Genomic DNA, 24,672 nt, shown 5'->3' on the forward strand with positions numbered 1-24,672 from the left:
AAATATCAATAACCTTAGATATGCAGATGACCCTACCCTTATGGTAGAAAGCGAAGAGGAACTAAAAAGCCTTTTGATGAAGGTGAAAGAGGAGAGTGAAAAAGGTGGCTTAAGACTCAACATTCAAAAAAAGAATATCATGGCTTCCAGTCCCATCACTTCATGGAAAATAGATGGGAAACAATGGAAACAGTGAGAGACTTTATTTTGGGGGCTCCAAAATCATTGCAGATGGTGATTGCAGTCAGGAAATTAAAAGACACTTGCTTCTTGGAAGAAAAGCTATGACAAACATAGACAGTGTATTGAAAAGCAAAGAAATTACTTTGCCTACAAAGGTCCATATAGTCAAAACTATGGTTTTTCCAATAGTCATATATGGATATGAGAGCTGGACCATAAATAAAGTTGAGCACTGAAGAATTGGTGTCTTCAAACTGTGATGCAGGTGAAGAGTCTTAAGAGTCTCTTGGACAGCAAGAGTTCAAACTAGTCAATCCTAAAGGCAATCAACTCTGAATATTCATTGGAAGAACTGATGCTGGAGCTGAAGTTCTAATATTTTTTCCACCTCATGTGAAGAGCCCACCCTGATGCTGGGAAAGATTGAAGGCATAAGAAGATGGGGATGACAGAAGATGATATAGTTGGATGGCATCACCCACTCAATGGACATGAATTTGAGCAAACTCAGGGAGATGGTGGTAGAGACAGAAGGCTGGCATGCTGCAGTCCATGGTGTTGCAAAGAGCTGGACATGAATGAGCAACTGAATAACAACAGCAACAGCAACAACTGTGAAGGAAGGGCTTTCCAAATGGTTCTAGTGGTAAAGAACCCTCCTGTCAATGCAGGAGAGACAGGAGATGCCAGTTTGATCCCTGAGTGGGGAAGATCTCCTGAAGAAGGGCATGGCAAAGCACTCCAGTATTCCTGCCTGGAGAATCAAATGGAAAGAGGAACCAGGCAGGCTACAGTCCATAGTGTCAGAAAAAAATCATACAGGAGTAAAGCAATTTAGCATGCATGCAGACACTATGAAGGAAATCAGTAGGATTTTTAAGGTGTAAGCGTAAGAACAGTTACTTTAGCTTGGATTGGAAGGGAGAACATTCCATGAAGAGGATATTTCAAGTTAAGACCTTAGAGCCAGAGGTGTATATAGTCCATCTGACTAGGGTTAATAGCCATCTGGAGGCAAAATAATATGCAGGAATGACACTGGATGCAACCCGAGGAATCCCTTTTAAGTGGCACAGAAAGGAACTGGCATTTATTAAGTGTCTATTATGTGCCAGGCAGGAGCTAATCTCTTTCCCATATGACTTTTTAAAAAATTTTGTTCAGTCTCAGTATTCTCATCTGTATAAAAAGGAAGTGAATATATTTGTCCTCTAAGGGCTCTTAAAGATTGGAGATATTAACTAGTCCATGATGCCATCTTTTTGTTAGAAAGTGAAGCCTGTGGATATGGATCACTTTTGCCTCAGCTTGTCCGATGGATAAGTACATCATTCTTTTACTCTAGGTCTGATCAACTTGGGCTGAGACAGTCTTATATAAACTAAAATCTAAAAGGGCACTTCAGACTCTTGACACTGCCCAGGAAGAATATGTGCATGGGGGAACTCCAACTTGGATGCAGAGGGAGGAAGTCATCTGTGAGCCCATTTACAGTATGGTTTTACCTTTGGATGACAGCAAAGCTTTTCGTAGCATCAGATGTTTCCAGGAAGAGCAGAAACTGCAGTTCAGTGTTTTGTGTAGATAAAACTTATTCTGGTTGTGGCAGACGTATTGGAAGAAGGTTAGATATTAAGTCCAAAATCTTAATGCTTTCGTGAAAAGAGATCTGATGAAAATTTCAAATCTATTTTCATTTCTTTTCTATAGCTCTCTTTTCTTCTTTCTCCTCTGCTTTTGCCTCCTCCTCCTCCTCCCCCTCATCCTTCTGCTGCTTCTCCTTCTCTCCTCCCCCTCCCCCTCCCCCTCTTCTTCTGTCTGGAAGTCAAATACCCAATTATAACTTCAGGCTCCATTTTACATTAGCACTGGTCCTAATATCTGTCCCAACTCCCAGCTTGAGGGAGAGCATAGAAGAAGATAAAGGAGAAGAGAGAAGAAAAAAGGAAAAAGAAAAAAAGGATGAGAAGATGGGAGAGGAATGAGTAGAAATAAAAAAAAAAAAGTAGAGGAGAGGAGTGCAGGGGAAAGAAGGAGAGGATAACTTCTTCTCTTTGACTAGTATGTTCACCAATTCTGTCTCATCATGAGAGTAACTTCAATGAAGCCTAGGGCTTTCCCCATGAAATAGTATCTCATCTCGATAACAATGGGCTTCCCTGGTGGTAAAGAATCTGCCTGCAATACAGGAGACTTGCAGGAGACATAGGTTCATTCCCTGGGTCAGGAAGATCCCCTAAAGAAGGAAATGGCAATGCACTCCAATATTCTTGCCTGGAAAATCCCACGAATATAGGAGACTTCCAGGCTACAGTCCATGGGTCCATGCATTGCAAAAGAGTCAGACATGACTGAGTGACTGAGCAACAAACTTGATAATAATGCAACACTTTGGTTACAAATTTCTCAAATCAATAACCTCAACAGAGATAAAGTACATCTGAAAATTCTTTCTTCCAGAGTCCCTTGAACTCACTCCAATTTCTATCATAGGAGAGGGTGTATCTCTTTGTGCATAGGAATATGGGCAAAGTGAGATCCTTTTCCTCTTTCCCTCTGCCCAAAGGGAAAATCTCTGCTCCTCTGAGATTTTGCCCAGTAAAATCAGCATGTAATAGATTACATGGAAAAGTCTTTAAGGGGAGAGAGGCCCTCACTAATCCATGTAGGAAAGAACAGTGCCTAACAGAAATCAGAAACCTAACTAAGGTGGAATCTTAAGAGGTCTGAAAAGTGAAAGTTGTTCAGTCGTGTCCTACACTTTGTGATCCCATGGACTCCATTCAGTCCATGGAATTCTCCATACCAGAATGCTAGAGTGGGTATCCTTTCCCTTCTCCATGGGATCTTCCCAACCCTGGGATCAAACCCAGGTCTCCTGCATTGCAGGTGGATTCTTTACCAGCTGAGCTACAAGAGAAGCCCAAAAACTGCTGGAGTGGGTAGCCTATCCCTTCTCCAGCAAATCTTCCCAACTCAGGAATTGAACAGGGGTTTCCTGCATTACAGGTGGATTCTTTACAAACTGAACTATCAGGGAAGCCCTAAGAGGTCTGATGGGATATTAAAAGGAGGATCAGGGTTACTCATTTCTTTTCTCTGTCCCTTAGACATTACTATGGATAAAATGACCACTTTCAGCTCTTGGCTCTGTTTTTTTTTTTTTTTTCCCAGTGTTCATACAGAATCTCCACTTACCCCTCTGGGTTATTTCTGCAGATGAGTTAATCTTGTTGATGATGGAAAAAATCAGCTATTTGGGGATTATATTTGCTCTAGAATTAAAAAATATAACAAACAAGCAAACACAAACCCCTTGTTAATAGATCCATTCTCTGTGAGTTTGGCTTGCATGAGGTAGTTATAGACCATAGTCAGGTCAACTCCAGATGTTTTCTCAAAAATGGTGTTTAGAGGTCAGGCAAAACTGAACCTTGTGCCCCAAGATGAGAGATCTCTGCTTGAGAAGTGTATGTGGCTGTTGTCTTGCTCTCTGTACAGCCCCAGCTTGACCACTGCCTGCTTTACCTGCACCCTACTCATATGATTGACCTTCCTATATACTTGCCCCAGGTCCAAGCTAGTGATTATTCTTATCAAAGGGGCAGTTAGGGATGTGCCCCTGTTCTAGTTTCCCTGGTAAATGATGAGCGAACCCAACATAAATTCCCCCTATAACTGACAGTCTCTCCTCCCCACTAGGAGTGAGCCTGAGACTCTGACCTGCCTACCTTCCACTCCACATGGTGGGGGGCTGTTCCACCAGCTTACTTCAGACATGTAAGATCCTTCATCTATTAAGCCATTGATGTCTCTGTCGTTGACTCTGGGCTCTTTCTTTCGTCTTGAAACTGAACAAGCACAGAGGCTTGTAGGCCTGTGGAGTGTAATCTAACAAGAAGAAAGACCTTATCCTTGGAGAGCATTTTTACCTCATTCTATAATGTCAAGAAACTAATTTATTTATTTTGAAGATAAGGAAAATGGAGCCCAGAGAGGGTAAGAATCTTGCCCAAGTGAGTCAATGACACAGCCAGGATCTAGGTTTAGGTCATAACCTTGTTCTACATAGGCTCTTGTCCCATTACAGTCTATGTCTGCATTCTGTAATCTCTCTCTTACCCTGTAAATAAGAATCAGTAGTTCTGTGAAATCTCAGAAAAGTAATCATTGAGTCAATTGAACCTAGTTACTTTCCTATTAAGTGGCCAAGAGAGAGAAGTCTATTTATAGATTTTCTCCTTTTATCTTTATATAATATATCTTTTCCTTCTCCTCTCCACTAGGGTTTCCCTTTCTTTTGGATTTTAATTTCCTTATCTTCCTTACTTAAGGTGACAGAAATGTAACCCTGATTGAAACTTTGTTCATTTCTTTTCAAATTTTCTATCAGTATGTTCATAGAAAGAAAGCAGAGATTTGCAAGAAAACCCAATTGCTGTACAATCTTATCTTCACCTTCAGCCAGGATATGATTCTAGGTCTTTCATTAAGAGCCTACTGTGTGCTAGGTGTGGAGCCTATGAAAAGAGATAACCCTGCTATCTGAAGAGATTTTTGACTGGGGTAGGATTGGAGTTGGCAACTGAACATGTGTGGAAAGGATCTTTCAATAGGTATTTTAATCAGATTTAACAAGAATTTACAGAAAGTCTGCTTCCTGCAGACTTACCCTAAGGTTCTGGGAATCCCAAAGCAAATAAATCAAGGTCCATGCCTGATTTCATCCTAGGTATGTTAACAGATAACTTAAATGCAATGTGATCAGGCAATAACTGCAAGATCAAACAAGTCAATCCTAAAGGAAAACAACCATTAATATTCTTTGGAAGGACTGATGCTGAGGTTGAAGCTCCACTACCATGGCCACAAGATGCAAAGATATTACTCATTGGAAAAAACCCTGATGCTGGGAAAGTTTGAAGGCAAAAGGAGAAGAGGCAGCAGACAAACTCTGGGAGATAATGAAGGACAGGAGAGTCTGGTGTAATGCAGTTCATGGGGTTACAAAGAGTCAGACATGACTTAGTGACTGAACAAAAATATGTAGTATAGGACACTTTGTCTATGAAGCTAAGAGTGGTCTCCTAAAGATGATAATTGAGCTGAGCCTGAAGAACAAACACAAGGCCACCTTTCAGGATATATGTGAGGGGGCCAGGAAACTTTCCACGTCTATAGAGAGGCATATAAACAGGTCAGAGATGTACTACTAGAGTATAGGGGATGTGATGTTGTAGTTAGAATACAGAATAGGTGGATAAGGATGAAGACATAGGTTGTGGACAAGTTGTGAAGGGTCCTGGCTAACTGGTTGAGTAATTTTCAACTTTTAGCTTCAGGCAATGGAGAGCCACTGATCCTTTTTAAACACTAGAGTAAAAGACCATCCTGACGATAAATTCCAAACTTTAAAGAGAAACACATCATTGACTGAAAATAAGCATCATATTCATATGTATATTTTCATTTTCATCTTAATCATTAAGAACAAGATTATCCTCCCCCTTAAACAGGCACTATGGGAGCTGACCTCATTACTAGGTAACATTTCCTAAATAGTAACTTATTTTGTGCCTCAAACTGAGGATATAGAAATTATCCAAGAGACTCTTGTCCTTGAGGGAACTCCAGGCTATAATGAGAGAAAGGCAGGGGCATGAAATGTCATGATAAAAAGAAGTGTTCTAATGAGTATTAATAAAAATTTATAATTGTAGTCAAAGATGACTGATCTCTCTATCTTGGATTCCCTTTCATAGGGATGTGGATTCCCTTCAGGATTATTAAAAGGTTTGAGGTATAGGGTCAGGGATATGAGGACTTTGACATTCAGGGGGATATGCTCAGTATTCAGTTGAATCTATGGACGTGAGTCTGAGTGAACTCCGGGAGTTGGTGATGGACAGGGAGGCCTGGCGTGCTGCGATTCATGGGGTCACAAAGAGTCGGACACGACTGAGCGACTGAACTGAACTGAACTGAACTGAATGTGGAAGTGGGGGGCGGATATAGAGTGAACAAGCTGTAGACACAAGCACATACACACAGAGAAAGATACAGCACTCAAGGAAACAGTTAATATGTAATAAGGAGCAGGAAAAGAAAAGAATTCATAAAGAAAACCAAAAAGAGTGGTCAGGAAGATAAGCAAATCAGAGAAAAGTAGGCACACCAATTCAACTATTCTCATTGAATACTACTCTGGATTGGGTGCTGTGTTAGGCAGTAGGGAAACAAATGAAGAGGACATTTCCTGCCATAAGCTATGATCTTCTGGCAGAAAGTTGATTTTTATATCTCATCTGAACCATGCTTGTGTGACTTTGATGACAGAATTCATTTTGAAAAGGGAGGTTAACTTATAAACCACAGGAATTTGAGAAAAAAGGAATGGCTGACAGCATCATCAATTGCAGAGACAATGAAGGGAATGGGAGCTGGTAGGGAGGCTTTTGGTTTGGTTGAGAAAGAATTCATGCTAATTTGGTGACATCAGATAACAGGGTCAGTGCAGAGATGGGGATAGAAAAGAAAAAGCTTAAGTTATGGTGAATAAGGAAGATAAAAAATGAGACAATTTTTAAAAACTACTTAAACTTTGTGTAAAGTGAAGAATGATGAGGTGAGCATTGTTTAAAAGTTGACTGTGATCAACATATGAAACACCAAATAGAATGACATCTGATAAGAGGCCATTGAGTTGGTAAGCTTTGTGTAAGCAGAGCCAATGGAGTAATGGAAGCAGGTGAAGTGAGAGTGGCCTTAACCTGAGTTCAGAAACCACTTTGTTTGGCTTAGGAGTAAAAGTGGGAGGTTCAAAAGGGCATAAGAAGTTGGAGGCTTGCAACACAGGGACACATATTTGGAGGAGAAGTAGGATAAGGGGAGAGGAAGTTGACTTAAACCACAACAGGCATGGTTCAGATGAGATGAGAGGATCAACTTCCTGCCAGTGGAGCATAGCTCATGGCAAGAGAAGTGAAAGAAACTCTATATTTCCAATCCCCTCCCCAAATGTATAAATAATTCTCCCTATACTTTGCAATAAAAATTGTTACTATCCAGCCTGGAGGCAGTGGAAGTTACAGAAGTTACTAAAATGACTCTTTCAAGTGGCATTTGGTATAGAAGAAAGTAAGAGAATTGCTCAGCTGCTACTGAATGACTTGACATGAATCATTTTGAGCACTCTGAACTTCATTTTTCTCATTTGTGGGAAAGGAAGAACAATTCCTACCTCCTAGAATGATTGTGAAGGTTACATGAGAGTATGTGCATAAAAGTATCCAGCACAGCGCCTGAGACATAATAGCCATTAGCCAACTGTTAGCTCCCTTCCCCCACTTCCTTTGTTTCCCTAGTCCTATCAACACAATGCTGGAGTCTCCAGATGTTGCTCCCCCTTTCTTCTCCCTATTTATACTTAATAGATAATGAAAATGTGAGAAAACCTGTGGATGCTGGGAATCCATGCCACAATGTACAAGAGCTGAGCATGTCTTGGACAGAGTCAAACTATCCAGAGGAGCCCACAGAGCACCCCTCAACCTACCTTCTTTACGAAGCACTGAGTCAAACCAGGCAGCTTTCCAAGATGTCTGATAGCATCAGTGGGTCAGAGAAGTGGGCCTAATTAGTAGTTAGAGACTCTCAGGCTTCTGAATAGGTCTTTGCCTGTCAGACAGATGGCATTTGCTTTATACTACTAAAAGTAACAGAAGATCCCCCTACAAGTCTCAGGGAGACTCAGGTTCAGCCTCAGGTTCAGCCTCAAAGGGTCTTAGAGTAAAGTCTCAAAACAGGTCCAGAGAAATCCCCAGCCACATGAAAAATGTCATCCTTCACATTCATAGTATCATTTTACAGTTTAGAAAACTTATTTCACATGTTAGGTTAGGATTTATGTGTATATGTTTGTGTTTAATATAAATATTATTTATAATAAAATTGTAAATTATATAATAAATATACATAGTAAAGAATACAATATATACACAAAATAATTAATTTTAATGTATATGTGTATATTAAACAAGGACTTCCCAGGGGGCTCAGTGGTAAAAGAATCCTCCTGCCAATGCAGTAGACATAAGAGCTGCCAGTTTGATCCCTGGGTCAGGAAGATCCCCTAGTGGAGGAAAAGGCACTCCATTCCAGTATTCTTGCCTGGAGAATCTCATGGACAGAGGAGTCTGGCAGGCTACAGTCCACAGGGTTGCAAAGAGTCAGATATGACTGAACAGCTGAACACATACACAGATTTATATTAAATAAACAAAACCCAGAGAACTTTACTTAGTCTAGGTCATCCTCGAGATCTCAGTTTTAGACAGTTTGGAAGGAAGACTTACCTAAACTCATGCAAAATTAGATTTACTATCATTTTCTTTTATAAGGCTCTATATTTATCCTACATAAATCTTGATTTTTTACTGTAAGATTGTTTGGTGAGTGCCTATTTCTCTCACTAGAGCAAGAAATCTGGGAGTGTAGTGTCCTGGTCAATTGTATTATCTTTGATATCTCTATCACTCAGACCATTTGAAAAATTCATAAATGAGAAAAGAGGGTTCTTGAAGACCGTCTGTGTTTAGTTGCTCAGCCATGCCAGACTTTTTGTGACCCTGCAGACTGTAGCCCACCAGGCTCCTCTGTTCATGGGAATTCTCCACGCAAGAATACTAGAGTGGGTTGCCATGCCCTCCTCCAGGGGGTCGTCCCAACCCAGGGATCAAACCCAGGTCTCCAGCATGGCAGGCAGATTCTTTACTGACTGAGCCACCATGAAAGCCCTGAAGATAATCTAGTCTGCCAAATTTATAAACAAGAGCAAAGAAGGAAATTCCCCAAGTTCATACTATAAGCCATGGCATAGTTGAGCCTGGAACTCAGCTCTCCTGCCACTGTGTCCAGGACTTTCTTCAATGAATCTTTAATCTTGATTAATTAAGATCCCAGGTCATTAGGAACCAGGGTCAAGGGATGGTCAAGGCACTCAGTATTTACATGTCACCTCATTTTCAGGCCTGTACAACATTAATAATTATTTTTCATTAACAAATATTTATTGAACGTTTACTATAAGCAAGGCACTAGAGTTATAGCTGTAAATAAGTTATAATCACTGCCCTCCTGGAGTTTGGTAGAAGACACATACAATGAACAAAAATATGAAATGTTAGAAGGAAGGTCAAATGACAAATGCTAAACTATTGACATTTGCAATTCTTATTACATACAAAGGGAGAAATCTATCTAATATATAAAGAACTCTCAATCACAGGAAAAATAAATCAGCAACTTTATAGAAAAGTGGATATTACAGAGATGGTTCTTGACCTCATGGAACTTGTAATGTACTGGGAGAACCCCCTTTTCTCAAAGGTTAGGGAGAGTGGCTGGACTGCATGGTTTTAAGAGACCAAAGGAGATGGTGAGCCTTGAGTAGCCGTTCTCATGCTTTCTTAGGTGCACAGCTAATAAGAGTCTAAATCTCAGCTCTGTCACTTACTAAATATGTGACTCTAAGGGAAATTGCTTAATTTTTTTGAGCTTCTGTGTCTTCATTTTGTGAACAGGGAATAATTCTAATTCTACAAGTTTATTGAGAGGAGTGATAAAATAGATGTGAGAGTATGAAGTATATAATAAGCACTCAACAATACTTTTTTCCCTTCCATTTCCCACATCTCATTCAGCCTAGAACTGAGAATAGAGGAGCAGTGCCTTTTCTTCCACGAATATTTATCTTCTTTTTCTTCTTACCTTGTAATGTCTGGCCTTGAAGGAATTCTCAGCTATGTCATTCTGCTGAGTCCCATGAAGTACCTATTTATTAGTTTCATTTTGAGATGGGGAAATGCATAGTCAGAAACATTAGTAATTTACCTACAGCTGTAAAGTGGCAAACTGAAGTTCAAATTCAGGTCTTTGAACTACAAACTCAATGCTCTTGTCACTATAGTATAAGGCCTTAGGTGACAATCTTCAATGTCTGCCACCAATCAAGTGCCCACTTTTAGCATCTTTGTTGTCACTTAATCTAACTGTAACACTATTAGCAAGAGACATTTGACCATCTACATTATAACACCTTCTTAGGGGTTAGAAAAGTTCAGGATATTCATTGGAGATTCTGAACTACCTATTATACTAATTGCTGACACTCCTTAGATAAGCCTGTGGAAACTAACATGCCAATATGGGACAGGAACATTAATGAAAAGAGTTCATTCATCGTAATTATTAGCTGTGGTGTAAGCACAAAGGTTTGGCCTAAATTCTTTTTTTGTCCGCAAAAATGCACCATTCTTGCCCTTTGTTTAGTCAGAGGAAACACTAGGAAGATGAAAATGGCGTGAACATGGTTTGCACGCCAAGTCAGTGATACCAGGGGCACCCATCCCAGTCTGAATTTAGAGACTATATATTTTAAAGAAATGCGATTTCATTCCTTCCAAATATATGCAATGGGCTATGACAAGTTTTTCCTCCTTCCTTCCTTCACTGTCCACAACTGTTGCCTATGGGTTTTTACCTTTAGGTGAACCATTGTAGGAGTATTTGGCTAGTTTCTTCAGTTAGTTCTGTCATAAATGGAAGCTTCTGAAGAACTCTGATTGGTGGTAAGGTACCATCACAATAATGTAAAGTAATTATTGACCAATTAAATAAATTTTAAAAAGAAGAAGTGAAGAGTACAACCAACTTGTTTTTCTAAGTCTTAAACAACTCTCTAGAACTCCTATCTTATTTACTGTTTTTGATTGCACTGCTTGACTTGTGGAGTCTTAGTTTCCTTTTCAGGCATCGAACCTGCACCCTAGTCAGTGAAAGCATGCAGTCCTAACCACCAAATCACCAGGGAATTCCCATTCACACATATAGTTTTTTCTTTCCAAGAAACTAAGCAAAGGTCAGCTCAGACCCTCTAATAGTCATAAATTGGAAATTAATTGAGATTTTTCTGTATATGACTACCCTTGTAGACTGAGATGATAACTGACTTGAGTTTGCTGTTTGTTAACCAGAGCCATATTAAATATTTTTGTATATTGCTTTAAAAATCTAACTCTTCATAAATTGTTGCATAGCCTTTGGGCAAATGACATGACCTCCTTGAACTTCAGCTCTTCATATGTCATATGAGGTTAATTTTAGTATCTTCCTCATAAGGTTGTTGTGAGGATATTGCATAAACTAATACATACAAAGGGCTTTAGACAGTGCCTGGCACTTAGTAAATTTTCTTGGTAAGTACAAGGCCTTTGCCTTGTTTCTCCCAGAACACGTTTGATGAGTTGGACAGGCTTTGGGGCTGCTCTTATTCTAGTATATCTATAGATATTCAAAGATATTCTTGGGCTATATTTACCCTGTTATATCAGTGGTCCCTCCATTCATACAAGCTCACCAAGCTCTTTTTTACCTCTGCAATTTTACTTTTGTTCTTCTTTCTGCCTGGAATGTCCTTTTCTGACTATTAATCTTAATTATCTTTCAAGGCTCTTTTTAAATGCTGCCACTTCTGTGAAGTCTCCAAGCAGTTGGAATTAATTTTTCTTTCCACACCCTTGACTCCAGAGTTCCTTGTATTGAAGATGAAAGAGTATTGAACCACCTGCACCTTCTCTGGTTTCTCATGTCTCATTGGATAAATTTCAAACTCTCAACAGTATACAAGGGCTTCTTCAGTTTGATCTCCCCTTTACTTCTCTTACATTGCTTTGAGCTATTCTTTCCTTTCCTTACTCTGTTCTAGACCACATCAACCTCCTTATCTTCTTGGAATATGCCACATATTTTCCCACTTTAGAGATTTTACATAAGCTGTTTCTTCTGTCTAGAATAGCTTTTCACAATTATTTGCTTGGCTCATTCCTTCTTATTCTTCAGTCTCATTTCAAAATTTACTTCCTCTGAGAGGTTTTCTCGACCTATCCAAGCCTTGTGGATTAGGTTCCCTGTGTCCTAACTTTCTGAGATTCCCCCTTTCTTGTCATATTTACCTGTAACTATTTGTTCAATGACTATTTTTCACCACATTGAAAGTGCCAAGAAGGGAGGCATCTTATGTGTCTTGTTCTCTGTACTCTGAGTGCCTCACATCATGCCTGATATTAAAAAAAAAAAAAACAAACACATATTTGTTGAGTGAATGCATCTATTCCAGCCTCATTTTAGATATGGCTCATAGAGGGAGAGGGTTTTACTCAAGGTCACATAAAGAATCAGTGGCAGAGAAGACTGGAGTCTATGTCTCCTGACTTCAGGTGCAGTGCTCTTTTCCTTATATTCACTCCACTATAGTACTTGTTCTTTGTATTAATCTGAGTCCTAGGATAGGCTGTAAATTCCTTGAGAGCAGGGACTACATCTTGTACTTTTGCTGTCCAATTGTGGTAGCTACTAGTTACATGTGGTGATTGAATATTGTCATGAACTGTAAGTTTAAAATACACACAACATTTTAGAGTGTAGAATACCTCATTAAAACATGTTTTCATTGCTTACTGGTTAAGAAAACATCTTGGATGCATTGGGTTAAATAAAATATACTATCAAAATTGCTTTCATCTGTTTATTTTTTCAAATTTCTAATGTGGTTATTAGAAAATTTGTGGCTTATGTTACATTTCTATTAGATGTATACTACTGCTCTGTTGTGTGTGTATATGTGTGTATATATGTATGTATGTATATATATATGTATTTTCCCCTTGGTAACAACTATAGACCTTCGCAGCTGATAAGTACTCGACACACACATGTTGAATAAACTTGAGCTATAGTTGGTATATTAATTACTGCCATGTTTCTTGTTACTCTCACTGGGTTTTGGGGAACCTCACAGTGAACCATCTGCCCTCAAGCTTATGAGTACATGAAATTCTTCGATCTTGGCCTGAGGGTGCCCTATGCATTGCATCAGTCTTTGGGTTTCCTTTTGCAGGAAGCCCCTGTGCAATCATATACACAACAATCACCAAGGTTGAGATGGAGTGTGTGGACACTGGCTTCTTGCACAGGAAGTGGCCTCAGCATTGCAATTGTTCCTGGGGCCTTTTCTTGACAGGCTTCCTATAGTGGGTGGGGGTAAATGAGCAGGGAGTTGAACTCAGTGTCGAGAGGGGCTTCTCATTTCTTTTATGGGGGTGAGGTAGGCTAAGGAATGTGGGGATCTTGGGCTCATTCATTTGTTTATGCACTGATGCATTCACTTATTCAACTCACAGTTATAGAGCAACTATTTCATTCTTGGTCCTGTGAAGAAAGGAAGGGATCAGACACAGTCTCTATTTAGCAGTTTTTGGTCTGGCAAAGAGGCAGGCAAAGCAAGGAGCAATTAATTTTGTCAAGAGTGGGTGGTCACAGAAGGCTTTCCAAGGACAGTAATCATCATTACTTTCTCTATCCATCTTTAAAAATATAGGTTTTTACTTATATTTTTATCCTTCTTTTTCTAAGAACCTTTTTAATCACCACCACCTTCTTACCCTCTGCCCTGGAAGAATCATGGCTTTCTCACTCCCTCTTCTGATAGCATTTTGTACCTTCATCAAATCACTTGTCTCACACTGTAGAAATATTTATTTCCTTGGATGTATGCCTACATCCTTCTCCTCTCTAGCTTGAGAATTCCTTGATATGATGTGGTGGCTGGTGCTCAAACAAGCTGTACATGATTTTTCAAAGACATAATTAATCAGTTTCAGAGATGGATCTATAACCCAGGGGCTATAACACAGCATCTAAGACATAAGAATTCTGACTCAAAATTCAGTGTTTTTTATTTTTTCATTTCAACACTGAGTGAATAAATGAATGCATCTACAGTATTAGACTCTAGCACCTTCTGCCTGCTCCCCTTATCCACCTCACTTCCCCCATATCTTGTCTCATAAGTACAGTCAAGCCAAAGAACATCCAAAATGAAAGAATTCTATGTCTTTTGGTTGGACAACAGACCTAAAGGAAAAGTCCCTTTTGTGTATTGCTGCAAATTTGGCCCTTCCCAGCATGCTTTGTGTTTATGGGGTAAAAAGAGTCTCTGAGGAGCCCCATGCTATTTACTGTAGTTCAGACCTTTCGCACAGTAGGCATGAGTTGTAGATCCTCCTGACTCTGAACACTCTTTTTTCACGGACCTACTATGAAGCTCAAATTTGCCATCATGCAGAGTACATCATATGAAATTATAGGCTGGATGAATCTAAAGCTGAAATCAAGATTTCTGGGAGAAATATCAACAACCTCAGACATGTAGATGATATCATTCTAATGTTAGAAAGTGAAGAGGAACCAAAGAGCGTCTTGATGAGGGTGAAAGCAGAGAGTGAAAAAGTTGGCTTAAAACTCAACATTCAAAAAACTAACATTATGGCATCCAGTCCTATCATTTCATGGCAAATATAAGGGATAAAAGTGGAAGCAGTGACAGATTTTATTTTCTTAGCCTCCAAAATTACTGTGGATGGTGACTACAACCAGGAAATTAAAAGACATTTTCTCCTTGGAAAGAAAGCTATGACAAACCTAGACAGCATTAAAAAGCAGAGACAACTCTTTGCCAACAAAGGTCTGTATAATCAAAGCTCTGGTTTTCCCAGTATCATGTATGGAAGTGAGAGTTGGACCATAAAGAAGGTTGAATACTGAAGAATTGATGCTTTCAAATTGTGGTGCTGGAGAAGACTCTCTAGAGTCCCTTGGGCATCAAGGAGATCAAACCAGTCAATCGTAAAGAAAATCAACCCTGAATATTCATTGGAAAGGCTGATGCTGAAGCTGATGCTGTAATACTTTGACCACCTGATGTGAAGAGCTGACTCATTGGAAAAGTCTCTGATGGGAAAGAATGAAGGCAAAAGAAGAAGCAGACAGTAGAGGATGAGATGGTTAGATAGCATCACCAACTCAATGGACATGAATCTGAGCAAACTACAAGAGATAGTGAAGGGCAGGAAAGCCTGTCATGCTGCAGTCCATCGGACAGAAAAGAGTCAAACATGAGTTAGCAACTCAGTAACAACAATTGCTACTTTAATTGAAGATGTTGTTTCCAGAGGGTCCCTGTTAAAAATCTAGGAGAGTACCTTAACTGATAAATGAGAAAAAAAAAAGTGGGCAGCTGAAATTACTCAATCTCTAGGATATAAGTAGAGAGGAAGGGTCCCTCCCTAGGATAGTGGTCAAGGGACAACCCTGACTCCACCCCAAGTTTTAGTAAGAAATAACAACAACAACAAAAAAGGAACTGAATCTTTCTAGAAGATAGATCTGGGGAAACTAGTCTCAAGGACTAAGTCAATAAATTATTCTGGTAGAAGAAAGTTTTCTACAGAGCAGTGTGAATGTGAGTGAATCCCTATTCAAGCTATCCCCTAGAGCCTCTAAGCCCTGCATATGCAGAGAAGACCATAGTGAGAGAGTGGCAGTGATGGAAGGGTTATAAAGTAACCAGGGAATATTTGAGTTGGAGAGGCCACCAAGATCATCTAGCTCAATCTCTGTTGGTTAAATGGAAAGTAAGATTAAGGGAGGGAACAGAGCTCACAGATCTGGGAGTAGGACACAAAACTCCTGGCTTCCAGGATGTTTTTTTTTTTTTTTTTTTTTCTCTTGAACCTGAATTTATACTACTGTATGTGTCTGGATAGATTATTCACTGAGTCTTGGGCACTGCAATCATTGACAGTGATCATGCAAATATAGCCTGAAAGCATAGCAGGAATTGCCTCTATGACATGCCATCTGCCATGCCATCAGGTTTCATGATGTAGTGCCTGCATAATGGGAATTCAGTCTTCCTGGCTGTGAATGGAAACTGCCCAAGGATTGCAAACAACAGGATCTAGGAAATCATTTACTTTCTTATATCCGTCATGTTCCTCATGAATCCTGAAGGTCACAGTTGAATTTAAGGGTCTGGCATTATCTTTTCCTTCTTAAGGTCAATTACTTTCTTTGTAATCAAAATGAGAGAGTAGAAAAAGCCTAATATTTGGAATCAGAAAGACCTGAGTGCAAATTCTGCCTTCTCAATTATTTCCCAGTTTTGTTTCTTTAGGAAAGCCACTTTACTTCTATGTGTCTCAGTTTCTTCACCTATAAATAGGAAAAATGATAGTACCATACTAAATGGTTGTTGATTAAATAACACATGTAAAACACATAATAAAAGCATTATGCAAAACATATAATAAATGCTTTGTAGGTATGACATTTCTTTTTTCATTCTGTCTTAAGTTCCCTAGATGCCAGAATGCAACCTGTGGGCAGAACTGTGCTAGCAAGGCCAGCTTCAAAGGTATGTGATCTGTAAATTTCACAGGGCTTCATGCTTAAAAAAGACCCCAAACTTAGCTTAATGTTCTGCTGTCACCATCTTGATTTTCTTTTCTTTTCTTTTTTTTTTTTTTACAAGGAGCCCTTCATTTTGTACCTGTAAATTTACCCCTGTAAATTATATTTTGTGCCAATGGACTTAAAATGAATGTTTTAGGAACAGGAAACATTCTGACAGGGTGAGAGAACACATGAATTTGGAGTTGACAGAAATAGATTCAAGTTCTATGTATGCCACTATCTTGCTTTTTTATATCAGGCATTTCCTTTTATCCTTCAGAGGATCAGTTTCTAAACTTTGACAATTTTTGTTTGACAATGTCTTAGCTTTGACATTTCAGGACTCTTTCAATAATTCTGAGGAAACCTCTCTGGCCATAGGCAGAACCTAGGGCAGCCAGAGCTCTCTACTCTGACTTTATGAAGCTTGGGGAATTAGTTCCTGGTGGACTTTAGTGGCAGTGGGCAAGGGCATAGCAGTGGGGACTGTTGCTGCAGTAGGAGACCCTTTCACAACGGCACTGTTTTGTCATTTTGCACTCAGATTTCCGTTGGCTAACCTCAGCCTTATCTTCCTCATTTCTGTTTCCTCTTGAAGACACCAAAGGCCCTTCAAAACATAGGACCTTCCTGCTCAAAGCATAAAGCCCAGTTCCCTCTGACTTCTGCAGGATGGTGCATCACCAGGGAACCTATGCTTCCTACAAGATGAAGGCACCAATTCAGTAACAGGTATAGTATCCACTTGCCCTCTCTGTTTGGGTTCCCAAACTAGGGCAGTGTCTATGGCTACTAAAGGTGGCTTGGATCCACTCATCTCATTCTCTTTGGACACTTCTCATGAATCCTGGATCAAGGGTGGGGGAGAAGAAGGGTCCCATTGGTCCCCTTCTGTCCTGAATCCTAAAATGGTAATAACAGACAGTTTAGGAGACAGTCAAATGGGAGTGAAAAGTTCTCTGGAACCAGAAGTCAGGATATTTGAATAGCAGTTCTGGTTTTGCTGTTTACCCATTATGTATCTTTGAACAAGTCCTTTCTCTATTCTAGGACACATATTTTTGGCCTTTTCTGCAAAAAATGGGAGGGGAAAGATTAGACGAATTGTGTCCAGAGACTCTTTTAATTTTTATATTTCTTATTTTGAAGGTTGTCAGCCCTCTGTTGAGAAGGGATGTGAAAGTGATGCTGAGTAAATATCTTTGGGTGAGGCTGAGCAGGGGGTTTAACTATGCCTGAAAAAAAAAAATCCATACTGCTCCCAGTGTGAGGATGCACAACTGGGTCAGTTGCAGGGCAAGTCTTACTACTTGGTGTATTAGACCTCCCATGGCAGGCAGAGAACAGATGATATTTTATGTAGTGTAACAGACCAAGAGAAAAGCTTTCAGTGTCCCTCAATACTGCTCCATGTAGATATCCACCTCTTCTTCCTATGGGTTTGGCCAGCTTTTCTCAGCTAAACTTGCTTTCATTATACTCTGTGGGAGAGGCATGGACTAGAACATCAAAAGTGGAAATAAAACCAGTGTAGTTTCAGCTCAACTACTGACTCCATTAATACTGGGACGAAATGGTCTATAAGGCTCTTAAGTTTCATGTACTAAAAAAGAATCTTTAACCTCTTCAAATCTCTCTTCCTTTTTGATGAAGTCAGAAAGGGTGTTCAGAAGGCTGTGGGCACATCCAGTTTATCCAGGTCTTCTCACAAAAGCTGGTAGTCAATAACAATGATAATAGAAGAAAGGCATCAGTACAGTTCTCTCTCTCTGGCCACCCTGAACTCAAACTCTGTTAATCAGCTTCCTTGGCTGGCTTCTCCAGGGACCGAGCTAAGGTGTCCGTGAACTCCTATATGAAAGGCTCTGGAAAGGTCACCAGACACTTTTACAACGCTTTTTCCAGGTAAGTTTTCTTGTTACCATTTCCAGGGGAGACAACTGAAGCTCAAAGGACAACTTAAACCTAAGGGAAAACTTTCCCAAAGCCACAGTTGGCTAATTGGTGCCCTCAGCAGCATTAGAAAAGTTTGTATAAAAGTTTGTCTTTGTTCTAAATCAGACAAAGTTTGTCTGATTCTTTCCACTATGGCCTATCTGGTGATCATGATTGTTGCTTTGGCTGAAAAAGCCACACTTCTGGGTCACTTGGAATGGATTGGATAGGTAGAGAGGGAAATGATTGGATAGGTAGAGAGGTAGAGGGTGGAAAATACTGTTTAGAGCTTTAAGTTTGAAGTTACTCTCAGATATCAAATTGGAGGAGCATGTCACCCCTTTGAGGCTTCCTGGTGGTGCTAGTGGTAAAGAACCTGCCTGCCAATGCAGGAGACGTGAAATGCGGGTTCGATCCATGGGGTGGGATGATCCCCTGGAGGAGGGCGTGGCAACCCACTCCAGTACTATTGCCTGGAGAATCCCGTGGACAGAGGAGCCTGGTGAGTTACAGTCCACAGGGTTGCAAAGAGTCAGATTCAACTGAAGCAACATAGCACGCATGCACACACATCACCCCCTTACCAGCATATATTCAACTGAAAGAGTTAAGGTTTATTTATTTTTTACAAAAATACACTGTGCTGTTTCAGTGACAGAGAAGTCCCTCTGCCTTGTCTTATCTAGGATAAGGCCTTCTCGCCTCATGGGACAGTTTTATATTCTTTGGAATGTTTGCAGTTTTCATGCCAGTATTTAATATAAGCCAGTTACTTTCTCATATATCAAATATCACACTTGGGAGGGGAAGAATTTGACACAGACAACCCAGAACTTTTAGGAACAGGATTTGGGCATTGCTAAGGGAATTCTCTCAGAAGTTCCAGGCATGCATGATCATGCTCCTGGTAGCTTCTTTATTTTTCATATGACTGCATTGAATGATCCCAGTAACTGACTGCCAAGTCCACTGCCAACAATACTTACACCCATTTTGTGGATGTGGAAAACTAGAGTTCAGAGAGATGGAATGATTTATCCAAGATTTCTCAACTACTTAATGGAAGAGCCAGAATTCATGCCCAAGCTTAGCCTAAAAGCCTTTGTTCATAGCCATGACACTGTAAGAACATAACATACTGAGTAGCACACATAGCACACATAGCATAGAACACTGTGCGAACTGTGAGAACACTGTGAGAACCATAGGAAGGTGAGACATGGACATTTACTCTGGGACCTGGTCTTTTCCTGCACAGAGAACCTCACTGTAGCTAAGGACCACTAGAAATGCCATAGCTATAGGACTCAGCCCTGAGAACCCCCCAACTGGGCACTGGGACTTCACCTGCAGTATCAACTGGGCCTTCCACATATACCATAAAGATCCTTCTTGTTAAAAGCCTTATTGCCTATTTCATTCACTTCCTTATTTTGGTGATTCACCTAGTCCCTACAGCCTCTGCAGTTTCCCTGGTGCTCAGGGTGTGACTCCTTTCTCTCTCTTTCCCTCCAAGGTCACATCTTCCAGGATGATCTCGCCTCCCCACTGAAGCCCCTGGCCCAGCCTCCTGCAGTGTCATGCTCCGTGTATTTGACAAGCTGAGTTGGACACTCCATGTAGTAGTGTCAGTTTGTCAAATACCCCAAGTGTGGCATATGCCTAGCAGCTCCAGGCCGGGACACTTGAGATACAACAGAAGAAAGACAGTTGGATACAAGAACACTCAGCAAATACCAACTAAATTCTCAGAAGTTGTTTTTGGTGACTTTGAGGGAAATAAACCATTATACATGAAGGTGTGGGGGAAAAATGAAGCAGCTCTGCTACACACAGTGGGAGCCCTAGGGCGACACAATAGTCTTGAAAAGGCATTTGGGCATTTTCAAGGGATGTAAACGTTCTTTGATTCATACTTTCTTCCTTCACACTCCCCTCCCAGAGTCACCTAGCAAGGACATCAGGACTTAGGAACCCAATTTCTTGACACTTAATATTGACTTCTAAACACACTCTGACCTTACTTATCTCTCTCCTTTTCCTCATGCTGTTTCTCCTTCTGGGAATACCTTCTTTATTTCTCTCTTCTCATCCAATTCTTTCCCATAATTCCTGGCCCAGCCAAAGTCCAGCATCTCCAAAGACTTGAAAGTTAACTTATATTCTTTCCTGCTTCATTCTTCAACACACGCCTTGCCTGGGTGCTTGTATGTACCCATTTATCTCTTACTGGCCAATGGTACCTTTTGAATTGTTAGTGAGCTTATTTTTTTTTTTGGTTTGTCTTGTTTATTATTATTATTTTTTTAATGGCAGAATTCTCAACAACAACCTCGAAGGAGTTCTTAAACAAATTCAAGCTTTTCTGACACTCAATAATGGATATATTCTGAAGTCATATATTTTGGACAAAGTTTTCTAACAATATTTCAAATATTTCATAATTTCTTTTTTAAAATTTAAATTTTTTATTTTAATTAGAGGCTAATTACTTTACAATATTGTGTTGGTTTTGCCATACATCAACATGAATCCTAAGGGAGGTATTTTTTTAGTTCCCCACTAGATTGTGAACTCCTAGAGAACAATACTCTTTCCGTGATTGCTCTCTCCCCATTCCATCCCTACTCCAACCTCAGCACAATGCTCTAGTTACAGAAAATACTTAATAAATGCTTATTGATAGAAAAATTTTCCACTAGTCCCTTAGCTTTGGACCTTTGGGTCAAATGCTACCCAGGAACTTTGTGAAAAACCAATTTTGGTAACTACAATGCTATAGGGTGTGTGAGGTAACTGCCAATATGGAGGGTTTTATCCCTGAGAAATAGGGTCAAGAGTCAGAGGATGAGAGCAAAAAAGTAGACTCAGAGAGCAAGTAAGTTTTGGAATCACTTGGTAGCAAAAATTATATAGATACTTTATTGCAGGATTTTTCAGAGACTTTAATATTGAAATATTGCTTTGGAAATCTCCAAGAGAGAGCCATAGAGTGAAACATTTCCCATGCTTATCTGATTATGGAATTTTTTTCTGGTGATCCATTTCCTGGGTCTTGAATTTCACGGAACAAAATTTGAGAAACTACCTTAGAGGAACTTTATATTTTTCCTCTCTTCTGGAGATCTTGTCTTTTTACCAAACAGCTACTTGCCTAAGACAGGTCCAATGTTATCACATCATTTTTGTTTACTCTATACTGTATATTTGGACTAGGTCTATACTTAGGACTTTCTTACTAACTTATTTTATATGTAAAAAATTATCAGGTTTTGGACAGAGACGATCTCTGGAAGTTTCCTGCTGTAATATATATATGATCCTAGGTCTGTAATTTTATCTTTTGTGTGACATTTAATCAACTTGTAGCATCCATGTTAACTGGCATCATTAAAATAATTTAAATGTTTGCTTTCAATTTTTTCTACTCTGGAACAATTTATGTAGCAACAAAAAAAATGCATACAGGCCCTGGTGATGGAAGTGCTTCTTGATTCATTACTTTCATTCCTATAAAACAAAGGGCTCCTTGCTCACTTTTGTGTATAATTTTGACTTTTGTAATCAGTGTATGGGGGGCAGCTGTTGGTTAAATCTGAAATGACCTTGGAGTTGCATTGTAATCAAAAGTGGTACACGTCAGCTTCCACAGAGGGTGAAGAAGTTGATTTGACATGAATTACCTGAGGAAAAGTTGAACTTGCCCAGAACAGGTCTTCACCCAGGAGAATGATTTAAAAAGTACATTGCGTGAACACATATTCAGAAAGATACACACACACACACACACACACACACAGACTCCTAGTATCTATTCCTGCTTGAGAAGAAAGACTTTCATGCTGTGACCTTCACCTCACATTATAAGAAGGGGTCAGGAGATAAAGATGACCTATGAAAAGTATAACTTTTCCAAAGATGTCAGGAATCTAGGAAGTAAAAATCTCTGAGGGTGATGCATCTATAGTTTGAAAAGAAGGAGAGCTCTTTATCTGTAGACCCACAGTCCCTGAGACAGAAGAAAGACTCCTTTTTTTATGGTTTCCAATTAACCTGGGTAGAGTCACCCAGGTGGAGCTGGAGGGATGATTAAGAGAAGAATAGAAGGCAGTTGAGTACTCTCTTACCAAAGGTTTATTGTGTTTCAGTGAGCTCACTGCTGAAATGAAGTAAGGATAGCATGGGTGCAAGGGAAGAAAAAACAAAAAAAGAAAAGGTTCTATCCATACTCCCAGGGCCTCAATCATCTCAACTAGTCTTACTTTAATCACTCTTGGTAGGTACTTGAGAGAGGACCAATATGACCAATGTTATTATGCTTAGATATTTATTGAGCATCAAAAGAATACCAGAGCACTAGGCTCATAGTACAGGAGCAGATCTGAATCCTGGTCTGTTTCATGATAATCTTGATTCAAAGTTATCTGGCACTAGGGAAAGGGAAGTGACCTGAACCTAACTCATCCTCTGACCTGGCAGAGCTGAGCCTCTCTCTGGTCGTTCAGTGCCAAGAGGCCAAAGTTGAGTGGCATCTGGAGGCATGGTGACCAAGTCCTAGTGTTATGTGCACTTTCTTCTGATGTTTGGAGAAAAGCAATGGAAGCTGTAGGCAGGACAACTAGAAGGGTCTAGGGCATGGCCCAGCAGCAGGCTTGCTTGAGGTACATATGGCAACTTCTTAGGCAAAACCGATTACTTTTAGGAACCCCATTGTTGGCAAGGAAGAGATGTTGGACTAACCAGGAAGAAACAGCAGGGAAAGGGGCCATGTAGAATTCCTGGGCTGAATAGGCAATTATGTCAATAGACATCACCTCAGTAGGACATTTTTAGCAGACATTCTTGACTTTGGTGGCTAGAAGCTCATAATCCAGGGAATCTGTATGCAGCAGATGAGCATAGTCACTGTTGATCTGGGTGATGATCTGGTACTCCTGGCCCAGGCAAGGCTCATCAGAGTAGTCATTGCCCAGAGTCTGGGAAGCTGGCTCTTCATCGGAGCAGCCACTTGTGAAGAGGGCCACCCTCATTGTTTCACCAGAGTCACTGGCCTCCCTGGCATGAAACCTGTGGTCCAAGAGCCCACCACCCATGAGAAGAAACTTGAATCTGGTACCTTGGTTTCCCACTTTTCTGCCCCAATTATTGACAACTGACCACCAGGCACCTGCCACCCAAGGATTCTTGGAACAGAGGTATGATGGACTTGGATTATTTTGTGTGTTCACTGGGTCAGGACAGTACCACAGGAGGTGCTTCTGAGAAGGAAGAAAGTTGTGCCCTGACCTTGAAGGCCTCTGGGCTTAATATTGGGTCTGTACCAAACCCCTTTGCCTCTATGCCAATAATCAACAAACTTGAGGACAAGGAACAGGTCAGAAGATAGAAGATGAGAAGCTATCTTACCTGGCCACTTCATAGACATGATCTAGAAAAAAAAAAAAAAAAAAAAACAAGAATCAAGTCAGAAGTCTCCATAGGGAATGGGTAAGGGCCAAATGCAAGTCCTTGTGAAAAGAAAAGGGAAGAAGAGACAGAAAGGGGGAATCTCAATATGTCTCAGCCTTCCAACAAATAGAAATTGTTAAGAAGGTGGGTTGAAATACAGATTTACCTGTTTTTCAACAGATGCAGATTTATCTGGGAAAGGAAGAGGAAGCACACTTGATCACTGTCATCTTTGGCACAGTCTGACTCTGGACATTGGGCTAGAGCTTGGTGTGATGGGGGGAGGGACACTGGAACTGGATCCACTCTCCACCCAGGAGTCTTGCCAAATATCCTTCAGGGAGTCTTTATGAAAAACTTGGCAGCCATTCAGACCCCAGACAAAAGGGCCTGAATTATCAGTCTGATGCCCGAGACTATATCTTGAGTCATTCTCAAGTGCATTTATCCCCATCCTGCATCCAGGAAGGATCTTGGAATAAATCACTATTGCCCCCTAGTGTCTGTGGAGGAAAAGTACCTACATTCTACATTCTATAGAGACTATAGCTTGAGTCATTCTCAAGTGCATTTATCCCCATCCTGCATCCAGGAAGGATCTTGGAATAAATCACCATTGCCCCCTAGTGTCTGTGGAGGAGAAGTACCTACATTCTACATTCTACATTGGCTTAAAAGCTCTATAAGTAAGAAGTGAAGTTGCTCAGTCGTGTTCAACTCTTTGCAACCCCATGGACTGTAGCCTACCAGGCTTCT

The 24,672-nt window shown here is 40.2% G+C and overlaps 1 protein-coding gene and 1 long non-coding RNA gene across 7 annotated transcripts in view; one reads left to right on the plus strand and one right to left on the minus strand.

Annotated features, from left to right (window-relative positions):
* VSIG4 (V-set and immunoglobulin domain containing 4) overlaps window positions 1-24,672 on the minus strand; it is an 87,949-nt gene that overhangs the window by 30,270 nt on the left and 33,007 nt on the right. For 2 of the 3 annotated variants that reach the window (XM_025275787.2, XM_006069964.3), the window contains 2 exons: window positions 23,875-23,896; window positions 22,779-23,535 (listed from right to left, as the gene is read on the minus strand). In XM_025275787.2, the coding sequence (XP_025131572.1) occupies window positions 23,298-23,535; window positions 23,875-23,896 (260 nt within the window). In that variant the 3' untranslated portion in view covers window positions 22,779-23,297. Of the gene's footprint in view, window positions 1-22,778; window positions 23,536-23,874; window positions 23,897-24,672 lie in introns of those variants that run through there. The other variant, XM_025275786.2, reaches the window with a different exon arrangement.
* On the plus strand, window positions 15,452-21,886 carry LOC102400063. Of its 4 annotated transcripts, XR_003106608.2 has the most exons (6): window positions 15,452-15,541; window positions 16,435-16,495; window positions 17,132-17,265; window positions 17,683-17,739; window positions 18,187-18,438; window positions 19,985-21,886. It is a non-coding gene; the product is annotated as an uncharacterized LOC102400063 (long non-coding RNA). The 4 variants fall into 4 exon arrangements; XR_006548443.1 differs by lacking the exon at window positions 17,683-17,739 and having other exon boundaries at window positions 15,455-15,541; window positions 18,191-18,438; XR_003106607.2 differs by lacking the exon at window positions 17,683-17,739 and having other exon boundaries at window positions 15,459-15,541.

Source organism: Bubalus bubalis, chromosome X, assembly GCF_019923935.1.
Source record: "Bubalus bubalis isolate 160015118507 breed Murrah chromosome X, NDDB_SH_1, whole genome shotgun sequence".
In the NCBI taxonomy this organism is placed as follows: domain Eukaryota; kingdom Metazoa; phylum Chordata; class Mammalia; order Artiodactyla; family Bovidae; genus Bubalus; species Bubalus bubalis.